Genomic DNA, 26,860 nt, shown 5'->3' with positions numbered 1-26,860 from the left:
ATAATACGTGTTGTATTTACATGTGCATCATGACACCTCACCATGATGCTGAGAATAAAAGAGCCTGCCACAAAAAAACAAGTCATGAAAAATCATGCACACCAAGTGTAAAGATTAAATAAAACGGAAACCCACAGTGGTGCTGAAACATGTTTGGGTACTTCGAATAAATGGTGTTTTGCATAACCGGCAGACCTTACATCCTACAATTTTAATTGCAAACAAGGTAAACACAAGGAGCTGCAAATCCAAATGAAGAATTTTAGATTTCACGACTATATACTTATGTTGTTGACAGTTTTTCTGCTCTATCATTATAAGTGAGATTATTTCTGGGGGCATTAATATGACACTTTCATAGTAAATGAACAGTATACAGGGTAATTCATAAGTACCTCTTGGGTGTTCAGAAAACAGACTTCACACAAACTACAAGACATATACAAAATACACATATCACAGCTCATTGGAGTGAAGAATCATGGCCGGCTGTTGTGACCGAACAGTTCTAGGCGCTTCAGTCTGGAACCGGGCTGCTGCTGCGGTCGCAGGTTCGAATCCTGCCTCGGACTTGGGTGTGTGTGATGTCATTAGGTTTAAGTAGTTCTAAGTCTATGGGACTGATGACCTTAGATGTTAAATCCCATAGTGCTTAGTGCCATTTGAAGAATCATGTCACATTTTTAACTCACATTGCAGGGGCTTAATAAGGGCAATGTTTATGACAAGGAAAACATCAGTATGTGTGTGGTATTTGCTGAAGTCACTGATATGAACTGCTCAAAATGGCACAACAGCACCCCACTCTGAAAATTTGTTCACTGGATTGTTTATCTGCAGGTACGAACTAATTTGATGCAACAATACAGAACAGATGATTCATCTCCATGTTGTGACAAGCCTTCCCCCTCCCAGTCCAACTACACCGCAGCCTGTATTATGAATTGAAACTTGGAGATACGCTCTATCAATTGATGTATGGTATTTTTTTCCATACATATTGTAATTTTCATGCAGTCATCTTTTAAAACCCTGAAGATATTTACGAATTATTCTGTACCACCATTTCATTTCTCTCCCGTAGCACAAATGTTTCCTTTTGTGCTCATTGTGGCCTTTTCCTTCCTCAGTCTGAACATAGCATGTAATTAAGTACCAGGTCTACTCATGTCTGCTACCTGAGAAGCCATTTCCTCCGTATAGTGCATGTGTGACCTATTAGGTAAGGTCTCAAAATTCTCCATTATTCACTTTCTGTTGAGATGCTTTAAGAGACCCTTAATAATTTGACCATTTGTCTCCAGAGAAATTCTCATCTAGACTATAGCTTCTCATCTAGACTACAGCTTCTCATCGCATATAATTTTTACATATTGTCACCTTGTATATCTACAACAGCGAATGTTTGAATATCTGAGGTTGAGAATAACGATTACACTTTTAGCTCAGTTCCACTTGAAAATGAAGACATGTTTTCCATGTATGTATTTAGTCCATCCAGCCATGTCCCAAGCTCAAATAATATTCCACTACAGCATGCAAACAATTTAATTTAACTGATGAGGCTTTTGTTTTTCTTTTCAACAATTAGCAAGGAAATTGTTGCGGTAGGAGGCGGTTTGAGTAGTTTTACATTTTCATCAGATAGACTTAATATTCCATAGCTTTTGTATAATGATCATGGTATTTGTCAGACAAAATTAATGTCACATAGCCTGGTAGCCTTTGTTTAATTTTTTTGGGTTGTGGGGTTGAAGTTACTTCATCCTTTGGTATTGATGGTGGAGATTTAAAAATGGGCACAAAGAAATTAACGTTTTTATGTGCTCATTAATATCTATGGTAAGCTGTGCATCAATGGCACCCAATTGCAGAATGGCCAGGAGATTAGAATTTTAAGCTAGTTCACTTTCGTAACTGCACAAATCAAATTCTTAAGAATAAAATCAAAGGATGTTATCAATATCTAAGACTGTGCTATCTTACAAGATATTTATGCAGTGAAAAGCTGCTTTACCTACTGGAGTTAAACCTGACAAACACTGTTGACCAACTGGCAAATGCAGAGTCTTCTATTCTGATGAATATGCTGGATTACACTCCAATTACAAATACATCAGAAATGAAGATTCTGAATAATAATAATAATAATAATAATAATAATAATAATAATAAAACTAGCAGCTTTTATCCTAAGAATAATCTCAATGTGCGTGTAGAAGCAACGTGTCTTCTATCAATTATTGTCTGAACAGGAAGGTTCTTTTGTAATTGCTACTTCTGGAGCCACAGTTTCTGTACATCAAGACTGATTTTCATCATTCAGATATTTTGTTTTATATCTGAATTTGTGGAGCCAACAAAACATCATGACAGTGAAAGAAGAATCACAGATTCACAAGTTTAGTAATGGCAATTGCTCGAAGTCCTGATTAACACACACTTATATGTACTTTCACACATGTCCTACAGACAGGATATCTCAAACTATCACAATGCATTAACAGTTGAAATATAGAATATGAAAACTGAATTTACCTGCACATAATTTTGTTCACCTGTGATCAAATCATATTGCCCAAACATTTAAGGTAAATAACCACTTTCTATTGGATCATTATAACGGCAGCTTATTATGTTACAGGAATTTGTCTACAAACACATTAATATACACAAACACAATATTACAGCTATTTAAAAGGTAGCTGCTAGCAGCCCAAGCTGATGATCGAAGTCAAGTATGTGTGTATTGTGTCCAATTATTTCTGCAAACTGTGCAGTACAGTTCCAAGGATAAACACTCTGAAGATCTAGAACATGTGTTCTATCTAGTGAAGGATGTATTGTTCATGACATATTCCTCCACACATGGTTCCACTAGTATTCCAAGAGTGTATATCTGTATATCTTCTCCATACCTTAACAATATTATGGAAAGGATAGTTACTACTCACTATAAAATCAAGACGCCGAGTCGCAGCCAGACACAACCAGAAGACTGTCACAAAATGAGCTTTTGACCAACAAAGCCTTTTTCCAAAAATATGTCTATTTTTGAGAAAGGCCTTGTTGGCTGAAAGCTCACTTTGTGACAGTCTTTTTGTTGTGCCTATCTGTGACTCAGCAGCATCACTGATACATGGTGAGTAACAACTATCCTTTTCATAATATTGTTACATTCCATCCTGGATTCTCCACACCTTACTTAGATGTACTCTCCCTTCTTCTGCCTACACAACTGCAGATTGACCTTGCAGGAAAACAGTGTGACTGTTATTAAAAATTGCTTGAATAAAGTGCTTGGTAGTATTAAATACTTAATAATTTACAGATGTTTAGAAGGTGTAACCTAACGGATACAATCTGTACAAACAGACATGTAAATTTAAAATTTATTTCACAATCTCAGTTGCACAATTATTTTTATAGCAAGTGCACCATAAAAGTAAATGTGGAACTGAGACTGAAGGATAAATTTTAAATTTCAGCACTGTAGCAGAATCGCCTACAGTGAACATGTTACCAATAGTGAGATATGCAAGAATTTTTCTGAATATTAGCTGGCCATAGTAAGCTCTTGACTTTTATTAGAGGAACAAGAGTGAGGAATATATTTGTATGTATTTTCTTCCACTTTCAGGTGACAATGCTTTAAGTGAACAAAATCCCTCAGTACACACACAATTCTCCACTTTTTACAGTATAAAAAAATTATAAGGAGAGCAGACAGTCACACATATCTGCATTACAAAACTCTTCTATTCACTGTTCAAGAGGGTAAGATGCATGCTATAACACAAGATACTATAAAGTATTAGTAAATGGACAAAGTATTGTTAATAATTCTTGTTATGAATAGTGGCTCAGATCAACTGTTCACTGCTTTCATACTGAAAAATAATTATAAAATTATTTAAGTTTGTTATCTGTAAGCATTTTGTTAAAGCCCAACAACAAACACCTACACCACTGTAGCTTGCTCAAAACAAGACAAAAACACCCTCATGTAAGCCTTTCACAATATAAGCTATGGTCAATGTAATGTTAATACTGTGAAGAAACAGCGAGTCAGAGGGAGAGAAAATACGTTACCGATTTGTTAGTGTGAACTAAAAAGATATCTAACCTCAAGAGCGTTGGTAGCACGCTGCTCATCGGCCAGAGAAGGCTCAACAACGGCTACTGAGGGCAGGACAACACAAAAAACAAAAAAATCAAGCTGGGGGAATGGGATGAGAAGCAAAAACTATATACTATGAGTTACACGGAGAAGTAACACATTTATGAAAACATGACAAATTGTTATATTACTTTGTGGAATGCTTATGTCAAAGTATATTATTGAGCTGATCACTGCACTATTCAAGAACCCTAGTAAGTAGTGAGGATTTAAAGTGTGAAGTGATAGGAAAATTCAGTGAACTACTGGTTTTCAGGATTTTTTAAAAAAAACACACTAATATGTAAACAGCCTCACATTAATGTGGCAGCTACAATAGTAACTGAGATTCTTACACTTTTCAGTGTTACTGCAGCAGACATGCTTGGAATGAAATATATAAACATATGATGGGGCTTACAAGTTGCCACAATGAGAACAAATTAGCTAACCAAAATATTGCATACCACTAGTTATTCATGCTATACTTATATAGCTTACATATTTCACCACACCCATTAATGCTAACTTAGCAACACAACACTAATTTCATTTGAGTGAGCATTTAAAAATATAATTTGTTAATTACTAATGACTCTCACTGGCATTAAATTTTACACTTAATGCAGATTTAATTATAAAAAGAACAAAACTATATTAAAACACAAATACTTTACAGATATTAACAGCTTCATGCATGCAGTATGAAGTTATGATATTAAGTAGTTCTTTAAAAATACACGAATTGATACTCTAGTAAATTTTATACCTTCTGGATCAACTGACAGCAGTTTTCACAGTGTAGTTAATTCAAAGTCATTAAAAAAATTGAAGATTTTCTATAAAAATAATTTAAAACAAAAAGAGCTAATTAATAATGATTTCAATGGCTGCTTTACAAGCCTGGCCATCTGGATGCTTCCCTTAACAACCACCTTTTCTGAACTGTTCAGATGGCGGTTATCCTTAAGATATGTTCTCCACAGCTGAAACCATCCCAGTCTCAACCTACATCCCCCCCCCCCCCCCCCCAACTCTTTTTGACCCCCCTCTGTCCTGTCACCTTGGAACAATTCAGCTCCCCTCACCGTCATTGTGCACTACTCTATCTGGTGCACCCACTTGTCTTTTCCCTTCTCTGCTCCTCTCGTTTTTGCTCTACGTTTTCCCCCTCCTGTCTCTCCCCACAGCCTCTTGTCGCTGTGCCTGTCAGCCCTGTCCTGCCACCTGTAGTCCCGGTGTGCTCTGCCAGGCAACATTGATTCCTCTTCCTCCACCCATACTCCACTGTCCCTCCCCCTTCCCCGCCCCACTCGAGATTGTTGCTCACACTCAATGTCTATAAGTTGCAGTCTGGCCTGAGTGGGCAGATGTAGCAGTCGTGTGTGTGGGAGTGTGAGTGTGTGTGTGTGTGTGTGTGTGTGTGTTTTTCTTTTCTGAAGAAGACTTTGGCCAAAGCTTATATGTAACAGTCTTTTCATTGTGCCTGCCTGCAGGTCAACGTATCATCTTGATGGTGAGTAGCAGTCTATCCTTCTCATAATATTGTTGAGATTCTAACAAAAAGATGAGGAACTGAGTACTGTGCCAAATTAAATCCACAGGACAACTTACCAAAAAAGTTTGCGCGCTTACATAGGTGAGAAGTGAGATTTTGTATAATAATATAGTAAGTAGGTGACTTATTGTACAAAACAACTTCTCAATAGTATGATCTACTTCATAAAAGAATATGCGACAGGTGTGTGTGTGTGTGTGTGTGTGTGTGTGTGTGTGTGTGTGTGTGTAGAAAATATAAAAGAACTTCTGAGGAAGACACTCTGCACCTGGGCAACACACACCATGTAGTGACAAATGAAGACATCCTGCAATGAAAGATGTTGTCTAGGGAAACAGATGTATTGCTGCACATAAAATAGATACTGTTTTTTATATTAGTGTTGATTCAGCAAGTGATTGAATAAAGTGTCCACAACGTCCGTGTCATATCAGGTGATTGCTGAATTGAGAGTCGTGTCAGTGCCTGTAAGGAATTTTTGCATTATTTCGAGGTCAAAGATAATTGGGGTTCTGAACAGAACTGTTACAGGTGAGACGGCAAGATCAAGGAAGGAATGGTGATATATCTGGCTACAAAGTTATGTTCTCATCTTTAATTTTTTTAAGCGAAGGAGATAATTGTGGAGGAATAGCATGGAAAGGCCATTAATTTGATATCCAAATAGCCTAGGTGTTGTAGCAAGTACTCATTTCACCTGAGCCATACTGTAGATCATGTTCTGAAATTAAATACCAATTGTCCCAAAGGCGGACAATTGTTCTATGATCATTCTAGTGATTAACCGAGTTTGTGGTGGTCATGTCTGTCTAGTGCTGTGTACCGGGCCCAAGTTGGTTGATAAAACAACTTGTGTAGTTTTGCAAATTGTTTTAAATTTGATATTTTAGGATTTATGTACAGTAATGGAGGTAAAGTAGGTAGTAGTGGGTCATTGGATGGAGAAGGCTTTCAGCGGGTACAATTGCACAGATATAAAAATTGTCTTAGGGATACTTATTTGGGAAGATTATAAGATTTGATGACAGTGTTACAGAGATTAGGAGGACAATGGAAAGTGACAGTTGGTGGTGTGGGGAGGATTTTAGGACTTTTTAAAAATAAAGTTATCACCTTGTTGGAGTAAAATATTGAGGCATGGAAACCCCCCAGGAGATGTGTGGGGGAAATTTCAAGACCAGGAAGCCTGGGACAGGTTCTTAGTATAGTTACCAAGTGATTTGGTGATGTGGAAGGTACACATTTTGCTGCAGATGGCTACACCAGTAACCTCTCGTAGACTTCTCTATCACGCAACTACCACTCAGATTTTATTGACAAACTCATCTTCTGAACAGTGGTCTCCTCTCACCCACTGACAGATCCACAACCGCATGCACTCTTACACTTCCTCATCCAGCTGAAACCAACATCCATGCACGTCTTTCTTCAGGTCGCCAAAGGTGATAAAATCACACAGTGAATAATTTGAGCTATGTGGAGGAGGTTGCAGTGTTTCCCAATCAAATCACTGAAGTGCAGCCTTTGCTTGATTGTCAGTGTGGGGGCAGGCATTAGCACGCAACAGGATTATGCCGTCCGACTGCATTCAAGGGCGTTTTGACTTTATAGTGCATCGCAAACTCTGCAAAACGTCTTCACGGCACTGTGCTTTTATTGTGGTTCCATGCTCAAGGAATGTGATGAGCAGATGAAGGAGGTCATCACAACCTTACCTGGTGCCACCATTTCAAGCCCAAGGGTGAACGGGAAAGTCAACAGTGGAAACATTCTGCATCTCCCCTGTCAAAGAAATACGAAGCTGTTCACACAAGTTCTAGTAAGGTCACGGACAACTTGCTCCTTCGACAGCAGGGGACCTTTGCTCGTGGAGATCCTCGAACATTGAACCACAACCAATGCGCAGTGCTGTGAAGACACTTTGCAAAATCTGTGATGCGCCATAATGTCAAAATACCCAGGAAAGCTGTTGGATGGCATCACCCCGTTGCATGATAATGGCTGTCCCAATCTGCCTATCAGACGAAGGTTGTGTGTCAGCAATCTGATTGGGAAACACTGCAAACATACTCGATTCGGCCAAATGGTTCACTGTGTCATTTTCATATCTTTGACGACCTGAAAAAAGACATGTGCACATTGGTTTCAGTTGGCTGAGGAATTGTAAGAGGGGGCGCAGTTGTGGATCCGTCATTGGCTGATCGCATGATACAAAACAGAACTTGATCATCTTGTCTCCCAGTGGGATAAATGTCTTGAAGATTTACTGTTGTTTAGGAGTCAAAGTATTCAGATGAACTTTTTCATCAGGGGAGGGGGGTGAGGGTGGTTTCTGAGTGAAGTGGAAACAGGAATTTTGGATCCTCAGATAATATCTATTCAGGTGAAACCTAAATCAACCTGTAAGGGTATGTGAACTTTGAGAATATTGCTACTAAGCATCAGAAAATCCTCATCACTCCTTTGAAGGGCTGCTGCATAATCTCGAGATTGGTGGTTAGTGTACACTGTCTAGTGTCCACATTGCAACACAGTTCTCACCAATATGTGAATCTATGTGTCTCACGTCACAGAAAATGAGCAACTTTATGGATATTATCAGCAAGGCAGAGCAACAGCATACCATCATGTTGTGTTCGGTGAGGAGAGGAGAGTAGAGTACAGTGAGCAGAGGCAGTGCAATATCCTGGCCATCTTGAATACCTGATCTCTCTCCCTACAATTTTTACCTGGGGGGCAAATTGAAGGATCAAGTGTAATCAAACAATCCTCACATACCGGAAGTGTTACAGCAGAACACTGACAATGCTTTTGCTGCTATCCGTCAAGCAAAGATTGTATCCACCTCTTTAAGTTTCATAAACAGAGAACAACGCTACATCGGTGTCAATGGTGGCCATTACCAGCATAGGACATTCTATGGTGTTAATTAACAAGGATCATCCTGTATCAGTCTTATTTTGTGTGTGTGTGTGTGTGTGTGTGTGTGTGTGTGTGTGTAAAAGTATTCCATATTTTGAGAAGTGGTAGTATAGGCCAAAACAAGACAAGACAAAAATATGTAGTAAACATGGGCTCTAAAATGCTCTATGAACTACCTAGAGAATGAAGTAAATAAATAAGGAGATATACCTTTATTATTCTCCATGGATACAGCATACACTAAACAGCTGAACAGCTGTTAGTGGTGTTGCTGTAAACCTGTTCACAGTTGCAGGTAAGTGCAGTGCATACATTAGTTCTAATGGAATCATTTTCGGTTTGACAAGTTTGTGAAACATTTTTACATTGTAGTTTTATCTTGGCACTTACCATCATAGTGGAAGCCTATTATTTTACACATGAAATTACAGACATGATCTTGTGTTATGGTATGGCAAATGGAAGCAACATTCAAGCCCACATCCTGTATGCTGAAAAATATCCATAATGCAGGGGCACCATCTGCACAGTTATTCAGATGTCTTTTCCAATGATTAGCAGATACTGGCCCTGTAACTCCAACAATAGCAGACTGTGCACCATTCATCTCCTGTTTTGGAGGAGCAAGTTTTGCGACTTGTGAAAGAAGATACTGGAACTAGTTTATGTGGAATTTCAGCATCTATCAGGGTTAGTCCTTATCTATTTGGGATAATCTGAATGAATAGTAGTTGTACACATATCAGGTACAGTGTTTCCAAGCCCTTTGGACACAAGATCAACTTACCAGAAAGCAGTTCTACCAATGGCTATTGCAGAGATGCGGTAATTATCGAACACAATGAAGATACTGTTTATAGACGAGGCTGATTTCTTTTGAGATGGGATTGTATTTTTTTTGTAACTGAGGTGTGGGCTGATGCAAATCCACACACAGCAAGGCATCAATGCCGGTATTCGGTTAATTTATGGGTGGGATTTATTTGTGATAGACTAATAGGATCTTACATACTACCAAACAGGTTGACTAGAGTAAGGTATTGCCATATTCTGTCAAATTACTTTACTGTCCTGCTGGAGGAGGTACCACTCTATCAACAGCTGGAGACCTGGATTATGCATGATGGAGCACCAGACCTTTTTCTTCTCTGAAAAATGACACCTCAGACATACATATAATGAGCAATGAGTTGGTCGTGGAGGTCCAGTAGATTGGCCAGTTCAATTGCAGATCTTTTTGATATCTGACTGTGGGGAAACCTGAAATCTTTGGTGCATGCAAGCCCTATTAATGATATGCAAACACCACACAAACACATCACTGAGAGAGAGAGAGAGAGAGAGAGAGAGAGAGAGAGAGAGAGAGAGAGAGAGAGAGAGAGAGAGAGATGGGGGGGGGAGGGGAGGTGGAGAGGGGGGAGACAGGGGGAGGGGGAGAGAGAAGTGGAGGGGAGAGAGAGGGGGAGGGTAGAGAGAGGGGGAGGGTAGAGAGAGGGGGAGGGTAGAGAGAGGGGGAGGGTAGAGAGAGGGGGAGGGTAGAGAGAGGGGGAGGGTAGAGAGAGGGGGGAGGGTAGAGAGAGGGGGAGGGTAGAGAGAGGGGGAGGGTAGAGAGAGGGGGAGGGTAGAGAGAGGGGGAGGGTAGAGAGAGGGGGAGGGTAGAGAGAGGGGGAGGGTAGAGAGAGGGGGAGGGTAGAGAGAGGGGGAGGGTAGAGAGAGGGGGAGGGTAGAGAGAGGGGGAGGGTAGAGAGAGGGGGAGGGTAGAGAGGGGGGAGGGAGAGGGGGAGGGGGGGGAGAGGGGGGAGGGAGAGTGGGAGGGGGGAGGGAGAGGGGGAGGGGGAGAGGGGGGAGGGAGAGGGGGGAGGGGGAGAGGGGGAGGGGGGAGAGGGGGAGGGGGGAGAGGGGCCGGGGCGGGGAGAGGGGGCGAGGGGGAGGGGGGGAGAGGGAGAGGGGAGAGTCTTTCCTTTATTTCTATTAATTGAACTATTCACTCCTGTTTCTCCTAATCTCTTTCTAGTTCTTCCTCTATCCTTATCTCTAGACTACAGCAAGTACAGTGCTTACAAATGTATCGTCTCTCACATCATCTAGCCTCATCTTCATTATAGCTGGGTTGCTCTTTTTAACCGTGTGTGTGTGTGTGTGTGTGTGTGTGTGTGTGTGTGTGTGTGTGTGTGTGTGTGTTATTCCAAAATGTTTGTACTAATTACCACAACACAAAATAATAACAGTTTTTATTGCTAAAAAGCTATCTGACATAACAGATTAGTACGCAATGGTTTTCGCTGTTGAACTATATATTTACACTGTATCAGTTTTGCAAAAACATCATCTACTTAATGGCACTAATAGTGATACTGATATGTTATATGATGTTGCATTCTGCCTGAAAGCAGTAAATGCTATAGCCTCCTTACAGCATCAAAGAATCCATATTTCACAAACTTTTTGAGCAGTGGATGGAAAATATGCAGATTTGCATGGAGCAGCCAGGTGCTACTTCAACGACTACTACCAGAATTTATTTCATAGTTGCAGCAATTTGCACATCTGCCTCTTTTGTTAAGCGCTGGCCTAATACATAAAATTTTCTGCCTGTATGCTAAAATGTGTGTACAGTAGAATGTGCATTCACTACCGCAAAGTTGACTAATTTTGACAAAACATTTTAAAGCAAAAAGCCTTCAAGCCTGAAGAACAGTCGGAGTACAGGACCAATTGCTTCTGTATGAAATGAAATTTTAAATATATAACAGGGTTTTATAAGAATAACATGCAGTGCTTACCCAGAATCCTGTAAACCAGTTGTTTATATTTTAAGTACAACATTATTATATACTGGTTGCTTAATTAGTTATGTTAAGAACCTGTAAGACCTCTTAATTGCATTGTAATTAGGATACAGGTGACCAATAAGGTTACATCCTAATGTCCACTCCACATATTCATGTTGTGAAAGTGTTAGTACCGATGAGGTAATCGCCGTGATGTGTCACTTTATGATGAACAAATGTTGATGGCAGATGGTGTCGTCAGTCAATGTCTGCAACCCTTTATATTTCATTCCGTTACAAGTCACATTTGGATTAACACACTATTTAATGACGCTGCTATTTTAATGACTCTGCTGACATGTGAACTGGTTCTTTCAATCAAAAGTTCAAATAGCTTTCATTCAGTAGATCAATTGTGAAGTCATAAAAAATTACATGACAAATAAAATGAGAGAATAGGTAAATACCCACTGAATGGTAAATGCATGCGCAGGTCTTTTACCTGCGTCTTCCATGGTGATAAGACCCAACTGACAAGGAATTGATAGTGTGTGGGGCATAATGATGGGCTACGATATTGTGTACATTGAAGGGGTAGCAAAATACCACTTTGGAAGGATTCTGGGTTATGCGTCCCTCATTTCTAGGCATGAAGATAAATAGTTCAAGCCCTCACAAAGGATGTGGTTCAGTTGTTCCAGACAAGAATGCTATTGGGTGATAAGTTTGGTGCTCTTTTAGCAGCTGGTTTATACCACCATCCAAAGTAACTATTCCTTCTCTTCCACCTAACCAACCCCCAGTTATCTTCCAGGAAACCCTTACTTCGAACCCTCCTTCTGCAGGACCCTTCCGAGGAACACAAACCTCTCCATGGAAGGAAAACAGCCATCTGTAACGTCAAGGCTAATTTAATCATCTTCCCTGCAGACAGAGGTTAAACAACTGTCTTGATGAACCACAATGATTACCTCACAGAAGACATACACCAACTGCCTGTCCCCTCTGCCTACAAGCCCTGCTACAAAGATCTCATATCAGGCATACAGCATAACCCTGCATCCTTACTCAATTCTTTAGGCCATTCCAGAATCTCTCCTCTGAATCTGTCTCCCTCCACACTCTGTTACTTCAACCAACCAACTTGTAAATGTTTCCCAAACTACAAATGCTCAATACTCCTGTATGCATTGTGCAGCTGGTTACCATGTTATCACTAAAAGAATGTCCACTCTTGCTGATCACCATCTTCAACCAACTGCACCTCTTATATTGATGGCACAACCACTTTCTTTGTGACTCTCCGCCATCCACCTGGATCACTACTCTTCACGATTGATGCTACCTCTTTAATCACGCACATCTTCCATACTCATAGTCTTGCCAGTGTCAAACACTTTCTCTCATAACCTTCTTCTGGTTCGCAACCCACCATATTTAACTACAAGGTGTGATCAAAAATTTATCCAATTGAGCTGTGGAAGTGTTAGTACTATTATTTGTGTAAACCTTCTTCAGTGCTTGTGTTGTCGCACAAGATGCTGTCAGCTTTGGCGCTACACTATTCAATCAAGTTTTGTTCAAAACTCAAAAAACCCCTAGCCAAATACAAAATGCTTCAAGAGGTCTATGGGGAGACTGCCATGTCTTGCTCGCAAGCTTCCAATAGCTAAAGCAATGTAACAAGGTCTGGGAAGAGGTTACTGAAGAAGCCTATTCTGGATGGTGGTCGTCAACAGGTTCAACACCTGATAGTATGGCCCATTTGCATGCTTCACTGAATGCCAACAGACATGCGTGTTTCTGGTGGCCAGTGGATGAGCTACATATTTCATATGGAACTGTGTTTAACATTGTTACCAGTGATTTGAGCATGTGTAAAGTGTGTGTTAAACTGGTTCCAAAAGTAATAAGTGAAGACCAGAAGTGCAGCCATTTGCAGATAGTGACAGAACTTGTGGAGACCCAGGTTTTTAGATAATATCATTACTGGTGATGGGACATGTGTTTTACGGTATGACACAGAAACAAAGTCCCAAAGCTCAGAGTGGCATATGTCCACATCTCCTGAACCCAAGAAACCAAGATTGAGCAAACCAAAAATGAAAACCATGTCCATCACCTTCTTCAACGTGAAAGGCTGGATCCATTTGGAGTTCATACCACATGGAATGAGTGAACACTGCCTACCACCACAAAGTGTTAAAGACTAGCAGATCACATCACCTGCACAAGGCACATGTCCACTTTGTTGTGGATGCTGCATCAGGACGATGTGCCGTGCCACACCACTCAGTTGATTCAGAAGCCCTAGTGAAGCACACTTTGCAATGCTGCTGCAGCCGCCGTACAGTCCCTACAGGGCACAGTCAGCCTTCTTCCTGTTTTCATACATCAAAACCAAGATGAAGGGCACTGTTCTGACATTACCGAGGACATCCAAAAGGCGAGGAAAAGTGCTCTAAAGGAAATTCCAGTCACTGTATTCCATGAAGCATGGAGGACTCACTGTAAGAAGTGTATCGCTGCTCTAGTCAACTACTTTCAAGGATATTAATAGACTGTACGATTTGGATCAATAAATTTTGTAGGTCAGGCACAATTGCGTTACGTTTTGATCACACGTTGCAATTCACTCTTCACACACAACTACTTCTCACTGGAGGGGAACATATGAAAACAAATTTGCGGAATGGCCTTGTGCAAGCAATAACTCCCCTATATGCAACCTGTTCATAGCCCATCTAGATGAAACCTTTCTAGCCACGTAAAACACCAAATCCCTTGCCTGGTTCAAGTTTACTGATTATATCTTCATGATCTGGGCCAAGGGCCAAGAAACCCGACCCTCATTCCTCCACAGTTGAACACCTTCTCTTTCATTTCCTTCACCTACTATTTTTCAGCCTGCTGTGCCATTTCCCTGGACTCTGACCTCAACCTATCTAATGGCTCTATCCTTATCCCTCTCCATATCAAACTACTAACCACCACTAATTTTGCATTTTGATAGTATTCATCCCTTCCACACCACAAAAAATCACCCCCGTATAAATTTTTTGTACCATTGTTTGTGGAAGTAACATTTAAAAACACACTATTAAAATTTTTAATTAAAATGCCTTGGCCACATAAAATAATTTACTTTGTATTAAAGGGTGACCATTTTTAATCTTTGAGAGATTCACCTTCAGACCAGTTACTCCATGATGACTACCAGAGACAATGGCACAGAGCACGAACTGCTATGAGAAGGCATAGTGGTTCCTACTCGGTGACACCATCTCGAACAGTTACCTGTCTGAAGATGATGTCACACAGATTGAAACCAGTCACCTTTTAAAATTAAAATAAATTATTTTATGCAGCCAAGATGGTTTTAAATTTTTAATACTCCCACATAGCCTGACCACCTGTGGGCTGCACATCTGCAGTGACCAGAATTCTCCTGCCCAGTACACTGAACATCCCACTAAGACCTTCACACAAAGACTCTATCCCCAAACCCAGTCCACAGGTGGATTTCCCACACCATATTCTCGCACATCCCTACTCCTCTGACCATCGTTCAGATCCAATTGCAAAGTAACACCCTCATCTCCCAAAATGATTTCGGACTGCAACAAATGAATGATGCCCCTCACCAGAACTATTTGTCATCATGTTTGGAAATGAGGAACATACAAACCACATTCCTTCCCATTTCCAAAGTAGTTTTCTGCCACTCACCCAATTTACTTGGCCATCTTTATGCTACACCTACTCTCAACTGCTTGCCAAGTGGGTCAAATTCTTGTGGTAGACTTCGGTGTAGGACATGCACAATACACCCATGCAGCACTTCCTACTCACTTTCTTTCACATGCTTTTCCTATCCCACCAGTAGCAGGGCTACTTGTGAAATCAGTTGTGATCCACCAGCTCTCCTGCAATTTCTGCCCAGTGTTTTACAAGGGCATAACCACCATGCAGCTATCCATCCAAATGAATGACCAGCACCAAACTGTTAACAACAGCACTGTTGATCAGCCAGTGGCAGAACATGCTACAGTTTGAGGGCATCTTCACAACATGTGCTGTCTGGATGCTTCCCCCCACACTAACTGAACTGTGTGGCCAGGTATTGTTCTTGCAATTGATCCTTTGTTCCCATACTATTCCTGGCCTCAATTTCTGCTACCCTCCCTGCACCACACTTGGCTCCACATCCCCACAGGAACTGAAATGTACTCATTTATCTCTCTCTCTCTCTCTCTCTCTCTCTCTCTCTCTCTCACACACACACACACACACACACACACACACACACACACACACACACACACACACACACACACAGGTGTTTTCTGTCTCCCCTTCCCAGTCAACTCCACGTGTCACCTTAACTGTGCACGGCATGAGTCCACATGTGTGGTTGCATAGAAAAGGTATTCAGCACGTGGTATGTAGCCATACGTGTGCATGTGTGTGTAATTGGGGAGGGTGGAATAGGGTGGGGTGGGGTTGGATAGGGTGTACTCTAGTTCAAAATAGAATCTGACTGAAAACTAATAAAGTTTCCAGTCTTATTTATGAGCCTTTTGACAACTCAGTGCCTCTACCAGGAAGTGATGTTTTACCTTCACTCCTAAATAATCAACTTCCCATCAGGAATTTTCACTTCCATCAAAATACACGATATGAATAAAAGAGAAGAAGAGGCTGTGAGAAGAGGGCAGCCAACCACACGGTGACCGACCTTCCTTCAGGATAGCTACGCAATAGCAGCGGCCCCTACATGAAGAGTACATAAGTGTCGTGTTCGACTGGTGGCATCTCACTTTGACAGCAGCTTCAGTGTAAGCAACTTCATTAGCTATCTCTATGAAGCACAGACTTGTATTTGTTCTGAGGAAGACTGATTACTTTGTACATCACCCTTTACTTGCGACAAATCTATCAAAGTTGATTGTGTTACTGTAATAAAACTCTTTAATACAAGATGTCTAATGAACCAAGTATGCAGGATTCCTAGACAGAGAAACATTGGCATTGGGGATGGGATAAATAAGATTGGCGATGAGGCGAACAAATACTATAGCGACCACCTGTTAACAGAGCAACCGGCTGTCACGGATTGTCTCCGTTTTTTGTCATGGGCTTTTGTATTTTGCTGGTGCCTTAATTCTACATGGTCTTTTCTCTGCTGGATTGTGTTTACATGTTTTAACAGTGTCTCTTACAGTGTTTTTCTAAACAGTTTTTTTTCTAAACAGTGTTTTCAGCTGAGCGTTGCACGAATTTCCTTTGCTTGTGTGCTTCTTTTTCTTTCTTTCATTGTCTGGTTATTGCATTTGCCTATTCCAAAATGAACAACCCACCTCTCCAACCCCCTGCTCAGGCGCCTCAGCTGCAAGCGATAGATGCAATGCAACTAACACAGATGTTTCATTTTCAGATACAGCAGATTGCAACCCTCCCGAATTGATTTTGAAACAGTCAGATCCATCATTTCATTACACAGTGCAAACTCTAGATCATTATGATTCAGGTGCCATAGTGGCGTTAAATTTGAGTAGCCACCAAATTATCAGGTTGAATCACCCCTTGCGCACGACTGGCCCAGTAGGCAGAAATGGCATGCGCACACCAAGCCACGTAAACAGTTCTCTAAACAGGCAGCATGTCAGTCAACAGAATTAAGTCATGCCCTTGAAGCTATTCAAAGCACAAACACCACGATTTCCTGTCCAGACAAGCATAGTGTCTCGCTTGTAGCAAGACAGGTCACGTACAATCCATATGTTAGAAACATACGAATTCTACCCACTCACAAAAATCTAGTCACAAGGGCATGTAATCAATGCAGAGTATTCAAAGGCTGCTGCAGGCGTTAGCAAAACTAGCAACCACAGAGTTTCTTCAGTGCTATGCCAGTCCAAACAATTTTTTTTTCCCCATTTTTTCCGAGTAAAAAATGTGTGAAATTTCAGTTGGATATGGGTGCCTCTGTTACACTGCTGAATCGTAGCACATATGATCTATTAAGCTCCCCACACCTGTCTAAAGCTAGCACGCACCTGACGGCTTATAATCGACAAGACATTTCCATTCTCAGAAAATGTACTTTGCCTGCTATGTATAGCTCGCATAAGCAAACTGTAACTTTCACCGTGCTAAAATCATGCAATTGTGAAAACGTATTTAGCTGGTTTGATTTGTTTGGCTATCAAATTCAGGACAATGAGTTGTCAGTGACTGCATTCAATGCCAAAGACAGTTCAGCTAGCGTGCTGAAAGGCAAGACTAACAATTTTGTTGCACATATTACTACGAATGACAATGCTCAGCCAAAATTTTGTGGGGCCAGAGCTGTTCCCACTGCATTACAGGACAAAGTGGCTTCTAAACTCAACGAATTGCAGGATAGCGGAGCTATTGCGCCCATACAAGCAAGTCAATGGACAAATCCACTGGTTTTGCTCCCCAAATCTTCAGGTTGTATTTGCCTCTGTGTTAACTTTAAGTCTACAGCCAACCCTCAAAATGTGATTGATACTTATCCATTGCCATGCCCAGAGGATCTCGTGGACAGATTAGGCACAGGTTGCTATTTTTCAAAAATTGATTTGCATTATGCAAATACCACTGCAAATAGCACTACGTAAACACTCATTTGGGCTTGTTTAAATATTTGCAATTGCCTTTTGGCAATGCTTCCACACCCACCCTTTTCCAGCAATATTTGGAACAGCAGATTGCACAAGTACCAAACTCTTCAAACTATTTGGATGATATTGTCATAGCAGGTTGTACACGTGAAGAACACATTGTAAATTTGTGTGCTTTGTTTTGTGTATTATCTGATGCAGGACTAATGTGTAGACTGGAGAAGCGTGATTTTTTTAAACCTGAGAGAGCAGAACGGGGCACTCCGCGGAACTCACAGACTTTGAATGTGGTCAGGTGATTGGGTGTCACTTGTGTCATACATCTGCACACGAGATTTTCACACTCTTAAACATCCCTAGGCCCACTGTTTCCGATGTGATAGTGAAATGGAAACGTGAAGGGACATGTACAGCACAAAAGCGTACAGGTCGACCTCGTCTGTTGACTAACAGAGACCGCCGACAATTGAAGAGGGTCGTAATGTGTAATAGGCAGACATCTATCCAGACCATCGCACAGGTATTATAAGCTGCATTGGAATCCACTGCAAGTACTATGACAGTTAGGCGGGAGGTGAGAAAACTTGGATTTCACAGTTGAGCAGCTGCTCAGAAGCCACACATCATACGGGTAAATGCCAAACGATGCCTCGCTTGTTGTAAGGAGCATAAACATTGGATGACTGAACAATGGAAAATGTGTGGACTGATGAATCATGGTACACAATATGGCGATTCAATGGCGGGGTGTGGGTGTCGCGAATTCCTGGTGAACGTCATCTGCCAGCATGTGTAGTACCAACAGTAAAATTCGGAGGTGGTAGTGATATTATGATGTGTTTATGTTTTTTTTTTCATGGAGGGAACTTTCACAGCACAGGCCTGCATTGATGTTTTAAGCACCTTCTTGCTTCCCACTGTTCAAGAGCAATAAGGGGATGGCGATTGCATCTTTCAACACGATCTAGCACCTGTTCGTAATGCACAACCTGTGGCGGAGTGGTTACATGACAACAAAATCTCTGTAATGGACTGGCCAGTACAGATCCTTGACCTGCACCCTATAGAACACCTTCGGAATGCCGACTTCGTGCCAGGCCTCACCGACCAACATTGATACCTCTCCTCAGTGCAGCACTATGCGAAAAATGGGCTGCCATTCCCCAAGAAACCTTCCAGCACCTGATTGAATGTACACCTGCGAGAGTGGAAGCTGTCATCAAGGCTAAGGGTGGGCCAACACCGTACTGAATTCCAGCATTACCAATGGAGGGCACCACGTACTTTTAAGTCATTTTCAGCCAGGTGTCGGGATACGTTTGATCACATGGTGTACTTTTCCTGAGGATGCACATACGTGTCATTTGTTAGTCTATTTCCTTGACATTCATTCGAATTATATCAACCTTTTGTTTGAAATCGTGGATATATTAGAAGAAATATGAAATAACTGAAGATTCCATGAATTGTGGTTCGGACGACATCAGTTGTGCCAGTAACAGTTCTGTAGAAGAATACCTGCACACCTAAAAAAGCATGTATTGTAACAGCTATCAGCGACAAAGAAAAGTCAGTGAAATATTGGTTAAATGAAAGAGGGAAAAATTCTTGAAGTTACAGTGTGCAAAGGCATTTGTGTTTTATAAAATTGGAGTGTGAGCTGTACATTTGGAAGAATGAATTACACGAAATAAGAAATATTTGCCAAACAGAAACGCAAAACCATCTGAATGAAAACTGTTTGAAAGATTTAAAACTGCTTGTGAGAGGCTATGCACCATTACCAATGGGGATCTACGAGACTGGGCACTCCGTGCGTCTGACATGAATATTGCTAATTTCCAGACTTTGTCGACATGGCTACAAAGGTTCAAGAAACTGTACAGAATAGGAAGTCACAAAATTACCAAGTTTATGTCATTTAAGCATTTAAAGCAGCTGCCAGTGATACACAACGCTACAGAGAAATCCATGGCTGATGTAAATATGAAACTTGCTGTTATGCCTTCAACTGCATTTTACAGCACCGATCAGTCAAGGTTAGTGAAAGAACTGTGTGCACACTGCAATTTATCATTTCAGTGTGAAAAATGATGATGTCTGTTGCCCAATGAATGAAGGCAATGACATTCATATACAATATTGCCAATAATGAGTGGTTTACTCTTTCTGCAGGCAAATGAAGACCAAAATTTAAAAAAATGGACTGTTTAGTTGCAAAAACCTTTTAACTGATGGATAATAATCTGTAAAAAATGGAAAAGAATAATTTTCAACATTTAATTCAAAACATATTCCTACCAGCTGCAGAAACTAATTCATTTGCATTTGTTGGATTCATGGTCTGGACATAACGCCACCTCCATTTTTGTGGAGGACGACAAAAAATCTGTAGATGTAATGTGGATTCTGCCTGGATCTAATAGTGTGATTCAACCTCTCAAAGAATTTTTTGAACTATGGAAAGCATTTTTCAAGGCATTATTACTGCGAAGTACCTGACTGCATCAATTTTTCCTTTGTCCAGTGTACCTGGTGCAAGAAAAATGTTTGTTTTTGTTCAATAGACACTTCACATTTTTGTGCTGACTACAGGGAATATATGAAGAACTGTTTCACTGATAGTCAGATGTACAACAGTCAAACATGATTATAAGGAATGGCCTACAAGAATTGTTATAAAATGTGTTACTGCAAGACACATTTCATTTCAACAAATTACAAGTCCTCACTGATGGAAGCCATTATGTGACATAAAACACTGCCATGATTTTATTTTCTCTGCTAGTCACTTTTATCAAAATTACATGTGCAAGAACTGAACTGTCGACATGAAGCCATTCAAAAAAATATTTGTGTAGTTTAAGCCAGGTTTTCACCGGAGCAAGCAAATTAACACGCATGATCAGAAGAGAATTCTCTCTGGTGTACCTTGTAGGCCTCTTGCAGATCTTTCAACTGGATGCCACTGCAGCTACTTACATGTCCCTAACCTTCCCCAGTTAAACAATCAGAAAATGGAGACCTACAGTTTAACGTGGAATCCCAACCACATATCTTTCGTGGCCACTACAACATCTGTGAGATGTGAATGCTCAGTTAAACATGGTAGTGAAAAAGTTATGATCTGAACAGAATTTGATCTCATGCTCTCTGAACCACGAGCCGCGTGCTTTGTGCTAGACCATAAGACCTTAAACGCATAGTGGCAACACTACCTCTGTCACCTCTTGAGATAATGCTCGATGTCGGTAATTAGTGTTCTCTTTATAAAATTCCTCTCAGTGGTAATGAGAAGCCAGGGAAAAATGACAGCTAGCTTACAAGGAAAATTTTCGACCAGTGCCAAAGCATGCTTGCATGCAAATTGAGACACTTAAATTGTTCCTTCCCTGTGGCATTTTGCATACACCGTCAAGAACAGCGCTTTTTCCATGCAAAATAATCTTCACTGAATAGCAAAGCTTTGCATTGTGGCTCTAACAAAATAGAGTTGCATCCTGTATGCTGAACATTAGCTCCAAAAACTGAAACAGTGTTCATAGGCAATGATCTCTTCCTCATGTTGTTTTCCGTTCCCTCTAGTACAAGTGATTCTACCCAAACACAAGCGACTGGTAGGAACATTTCTGCAAATATCATGCACACATGTTTGCTTCCATTTACTCCATTGTAAACTAGGCTTTAGGCACTTAAAATTGGTGTCTGTGAAAAACTCTGGATAATTCCGCTACGTAGCACTGCGTGAGTGATTCGCCGAGTCACAAGCTAGGCAAGCAAGGCTGTACAAATCGCTGCTATAAGTTGTTCTTTGTACAGCAAAAATTTGTAACTTCTACATTTTGTTTTAGAAAATACTTACAGTGTCTCTTAGCAGCTAAAATTTTGGCAGAGCATTTCTTTCATTGTCTTCTTACTGTATAAAAAATTTCAGGATATGTTTCAACATGTTGGACCATTCCCTTGTTAGTAACAGATCACAAGCCATAGCAGTCTTTGTTTCATCCGATGAAAGCAGCTGCTGTATGAACAGCCCAAAACTTACGAAGATGGCTTTGCTGTTGTCTCCGTATCAGTAAGAGATTGTGTATCGTCCAACAGCTGAACATGGTAATGTGGACACATTTTCACATCTTCCGATTTGCCCTAACACAGACTTTGACACTTCTACTGCACCTTGTTATCATATTGATGCTCACGATTCTGAATTGCTTCCAACCTTTCCTCTGAACCATAGTAACATTGCACAGGCCACAGAAGCTGATTCAGATTTGAACATTTTGTTAAAATACATTCGCTAATTGTGGCCTTGCTCATTTTACAGCATAAAGAACTCTGTAGTCTGTGTGTTTCTTGTTCAAAATGACATACAGTCACCTGTGTTGATCCCAAAGCTTTGCAAAAAGAAGCGTTGCAGTTACTTCACCAAGGAACTGGAGGACTGGCCATACGAAACAGTTAACATGTCAACACTGTACTTGGCAGGGTATGGAACACAAATAGAACAGATGACATCAGAATGTCATGCGTGTGCAAAAAATCAGTCTGCTCCAACACAAAAATTCTCTGCTTGCCCCAAGTCACAATCACCATGGCAATGTGTGCTTGTAGACTTTGCGGGTCCTTTATGGATCATTCTGTGGTCGATTGTGGTACACTCTATAGTAAGTTTCCTTTTGCTGTACCAATGAACTTAACAATGTCACTTAACACAGTTTACGCATTGTCCTCTATTTTTTGCCTTGAAGGTTTGCATGAAGTGTCAGACAACAGCCCTCAGTTCATATAAAATGAATTTGAAACATTCTGTGAATGCCATGTCATCCAGCATCTAACTAGTGCACCGTTCCATCCACAGTCAACAAGTGAAGTGGAATGTTTTGTCAGAACCTTAAAGCATCAGGTGGCCAAACTTCACACAGCACACACCAGGGATCAAGCACTGCCACTGTTTCTTGCCTCCTATCATTCGCATCCATGAGGTAGACCACTGCTGACGGAATTGCTTCACGGCCACCGCTATCGGACACTGCTCCACCTTCCTCAGCATCTGGCGCTGAAGGAAGGCCGCAAGTATCGCTTCACACTGCACGACTTTTGTGTTTTTCAGCGTTTTTAGCAGCAGCAGAAAGGGGCATGAGGCGAGACTCTTTGTCGACTTGGCGCATGCATGTATCTCATTTCAGCACTACAAGCAGTATCACAAAACTCTTCAGTGATCTCCTATAAGGCTAAATTCATACACCAGGTACAAAAAGTTTCCAATCACAGAATAAAGCAAAGGCAACTTGGAGTACTGTGAGACAAGTAGCAGTGAAATAGATTATCTTAAATTAAAACAAGTGGCGAAATAATCCAATGGATTTTTTTTAACAGTAACTGAAATTGTGGAACTAAATGTAATGGAGAACTGAAAGCAGATCCATCAGACTTACTCAGAAAGATGACTGCACAATTCGCCAGCAGATGTAAGTTACACCATTTTGTTTGTTTGAGCCTTTAAAAAAATCATCAGGTCATTGAAAAACAGTAATACTTCTTGCTATGTTGTTATTTAAACCAAAGTAATAAAATCTTGCACTGATTGGGTAGTGTCTCCCTTGAGTTAACTTTGAAATCAGTTGATGAGTGTAGAAGTATTTCTGACATACTGAAATAACAACCATTTATAAGTGTGGGAAAAAAGCACAACTGCCCTCTAATTGTAGTCTCATCTCTCTCCTTCCTGTGTTCTCAACATTTCCAGAGAAGATGGCTTACTTCAGAATACTGAACCACTTTTCAGAGCTCGGTTAGGTTTCTGAAAAGGCTTCTTTATAGAGAAAACAATAAATGAACTCAAACTCAGTTCTGAGTGGAACTAAACAAGAAAATTACACTTAACATTTTCTGTGATCTTGTTAAGGCTATCTAAATCTATACTATGCAAACCACAGTGAGGTGCAAGGCAGAGTGTGTGTCCCTTTGCACCAATTATTAGGATTTCTTCCTGTTCCATTCACATGTGGAATGTGGAAAGAATGCCTCTGTGGGCATGCGGTAATTATTCTGATCTTATCCTCTAGATCCCTATGTGAGTGATATATAGGGGATTGTAGTATACTTCTAGAGCAGTCACTTAAAGCAGATTCTTGAAACTTAGTTAATAGACTTTCTCAGGACAGTTTACATCTATCTTCAAGAGGCTTCCAGTTCATTTACTTCAGTACCTATGTAACACTCTTCCACAGATTAAACAAATCTGTGACCATACAGGCTGCCCTTCTCTATATATGTTCAATATCCCATTAGTCCTATCTGGTATAGGTCCTACATACTTGGGCAATATTCTGGAACTGGTCGCATTAGTAATTTGTAAGCAATCTCATTTTGTAGACTGATTGCACTTCCCCAGTATTCTACCAATAAACCGAAGTCTACCACCTGCTTTACCAACAAATGAACCTATGTGATCATTCCATTTCATATCCCTACAAAATGGTACATCCAGGTATTTGTACGAGTTGGCCAATTCCTACAAAGACTCATTGATGTTATAGTCAAAGAATACTACATTTTTTTCATTTAGTGGAATGCAGAATTTTACATTTCTTAACATTCAGAGCAAGTTGCCAATCTCTGCACCACTTTGAAATCCAAACTTCAGTTATGTAGTTGATCAAATTCTACTAATGAAACTAAAATGACATGGCACTGAAGACCAAAGATGGTGTCACATTTCAATAGAAAATAAAATGTCACATTAACAAATTATACCACAGGAATAAGACTAAATCCAGTGTTAGGAAAGACAAAAGAATGTGTCCCACACAAGGATCTATACTTGGCCTGTTTCTGTTCTTGACCGACCCAAATTATCTGTCCAGAACATTAGAACACTCTTCAACAATTATGATATTGCTGGAGAGAAAAGTACACTAATAAACAGTCCAAACACATTTATACTAGACACAGGCAGTAAAAATGGAAAACAACTATTAATGCATAGTTGGCTGGAAGTCACACAAGAGGGTGTTCGGCCACCAGGTGCAAGTCTTTCAAGTGTGTGCCACATGTGTATATCCCTGACTGATCCCCATAAGCTTACTGGGGAGAGGGGACCTAAACTTTAAGATGGAATCTGAATGATTTGTTGCCCCTGGCATATCTTCATTGAGAGGAGAGAGCTAGAGTAAAGGCAGATTGAAAAATTTCAAGTCCTGCACTTTAGCACTAGACCACCAAGTCCACATGGAAAATACTTGCACCTGGTCCACTGCAAGATCTTCAGCCCTTAACCTTATGAAGACTTGTATTAAGGACTTAAAAACAAATCAAAATGACTCACAGATAACAGAAGTAATGGACAAATATTGAATGAGGTTCCATATGTGAAGCTACAAGGCAGCCAGATGGTTAATAAACCGAGGTGGCACCAGCCATCAATAAGTTAACCTAACAGCTCAGTTCTGCCTGCTTTGGACTTAGAAATTACACTTACTGTGCAGACCTGCTGACAATTGTTAGTATGTACTGCCCTTTGATGTAATAATCTGGGGCAATGCCGCTATGGCCAAAAAGACATGAATCAGAAGTGTGCAGAAAGAATATCGTGTAAAGTTTGTAATTGAACATCCTGGAGAAGCCTTTACACTTTACAGGGACCCACATAATTGTACAACTACATGTCAACACAGATAATTCCCAATAATTTTGAACAGCATCAATAATATCCTTGTCACCTATGAACTCCAAAACTGGTTCTTTGTTGTCAATGAGTACTGCATTGGAGAACATCGCATTCAGACTGCTGTTGAAATCTGTGTCACTACAGCATTCATCTGTCATTTCCTTCAATGGAACACTTGTTCCTGCAATTCCTGATAGTGATTGGACCAATGCCTTGCCACACTTCACTCTTAAGATTTACAGTTTTTGAGAACATTTCAATTTCCTCGTTTAAATTTACAATTAAAGTTAGCATTTCACGATGATAATGAGCCTTAAATGCTCATATGATGCCCTGATCCCAGGGCTGGATTATTATTTTTTTTTGCCAAAAACAAAGTTTTTTTACTTTTCCATCTTCGTGCAGATAGATAAGCTGGACAGTGACCGGATTCGCAGAGCTGCTTCTCTTGGCTTAACTGACCACAGGTCTTCTCGAAACCAACTGGTGAAAATGTCACACATCATCCAAACAGTCTTTGAGTGAACTGTAACAATGACATGTTAACATGTTTGAAATATCTTGGGATTTTACTTCTACCTATAAAAAGAGCTTTCAGATTATGGCAAAGAGGAATATTCTGTCTTTATTCATTTTTGAACCCATCTTATTTCCTGACTGTTTTGTGACAAGAGTTCTGGTTGGTAGCAATCAATAATAAAGCAATGTTTCATCACAGATACACACTTTATGATCATTTAAATTTTGATCTATCATTATTTTATGTAGAATTTCAGGAAACTGTGAAGCAGATTTACTGTTGGAAGACCTTGCTGCTCTTTCAATAGTCGTTTGGCAAACTGTAGCGACATTTCCATCTTGAAAACCATCCGTTGGGAACTATGAAATCTTTATTGCCATGTAAATCAAAGTGAAATTTTTTAGCATAAGCTGTAATAATTGGCTCGGAAAATGGAACACCTTCACTTCTTTTAATTAAAAACTATGTAGCCTACATAGGTGTATCTGCCAAGTGCACTGCTTTGTGTGTGTGTGTGGGGGGGGGGGGGGGGGGGATGCAGGAGTGGGGGGGGGGCGGTGCCAATGCTCTCTATGCCACAATGTGTCACTGCTTTTATCCATGCCAAAGGT

The 26,860-nt window shown here is 40.5% G+C and overlaps 1 protein-coding gene across 5 annotated transcripts in view; it reads right to left on the bottom strand.

The window, feature by feature from the left end:
• LOC126335527 (lethal(2) giant larvae protein homolog 1) overlaps positions 1-26,860 on the bottom strand; it is a 303,079-nt gene that overhangs the window by 17,326 nt on the left and 258,893 nt on the right. For 3 of the 5 annotated variants that reach the window (XM_049998887.1, XM_049998888.1, XM_049998894.1), the window contains one exon: positions 4,127-4,182. The exons of the other annotated variants lie outside the window; for them this stretch is intronic. In XM_049998887.1, coding sequence (XP_049854844.1) covers positions 4,127-4,182 — 56 coding nt within the window. Of the gene's footprint in view, positions 1-4,126; positions 4,183-26,860 lie in introns of those variants that run through there. 5 annotated transcript variants of the gene reach the window in all.

Source organism: Schistocerca gregaria, chromosome 2 (genome assembly GCF_023897955.1).
Source record: "Schistocerca gregaria isolate iqSchGreg1 chromosome 2, iqSchGreg1.2, whole genome shotgun sequence".
NCBI lineage: Eukaryota > Metazoa > Arthropoda > Insecta > Orthoptera > Acrididae > Schistocerca > Schistocerca gregaria.
The sequence above is the reverse complement of the archived record's forward strand: the minus strand, read 5'-3'. Positions and strand labels throughout refer to the sequence as shown.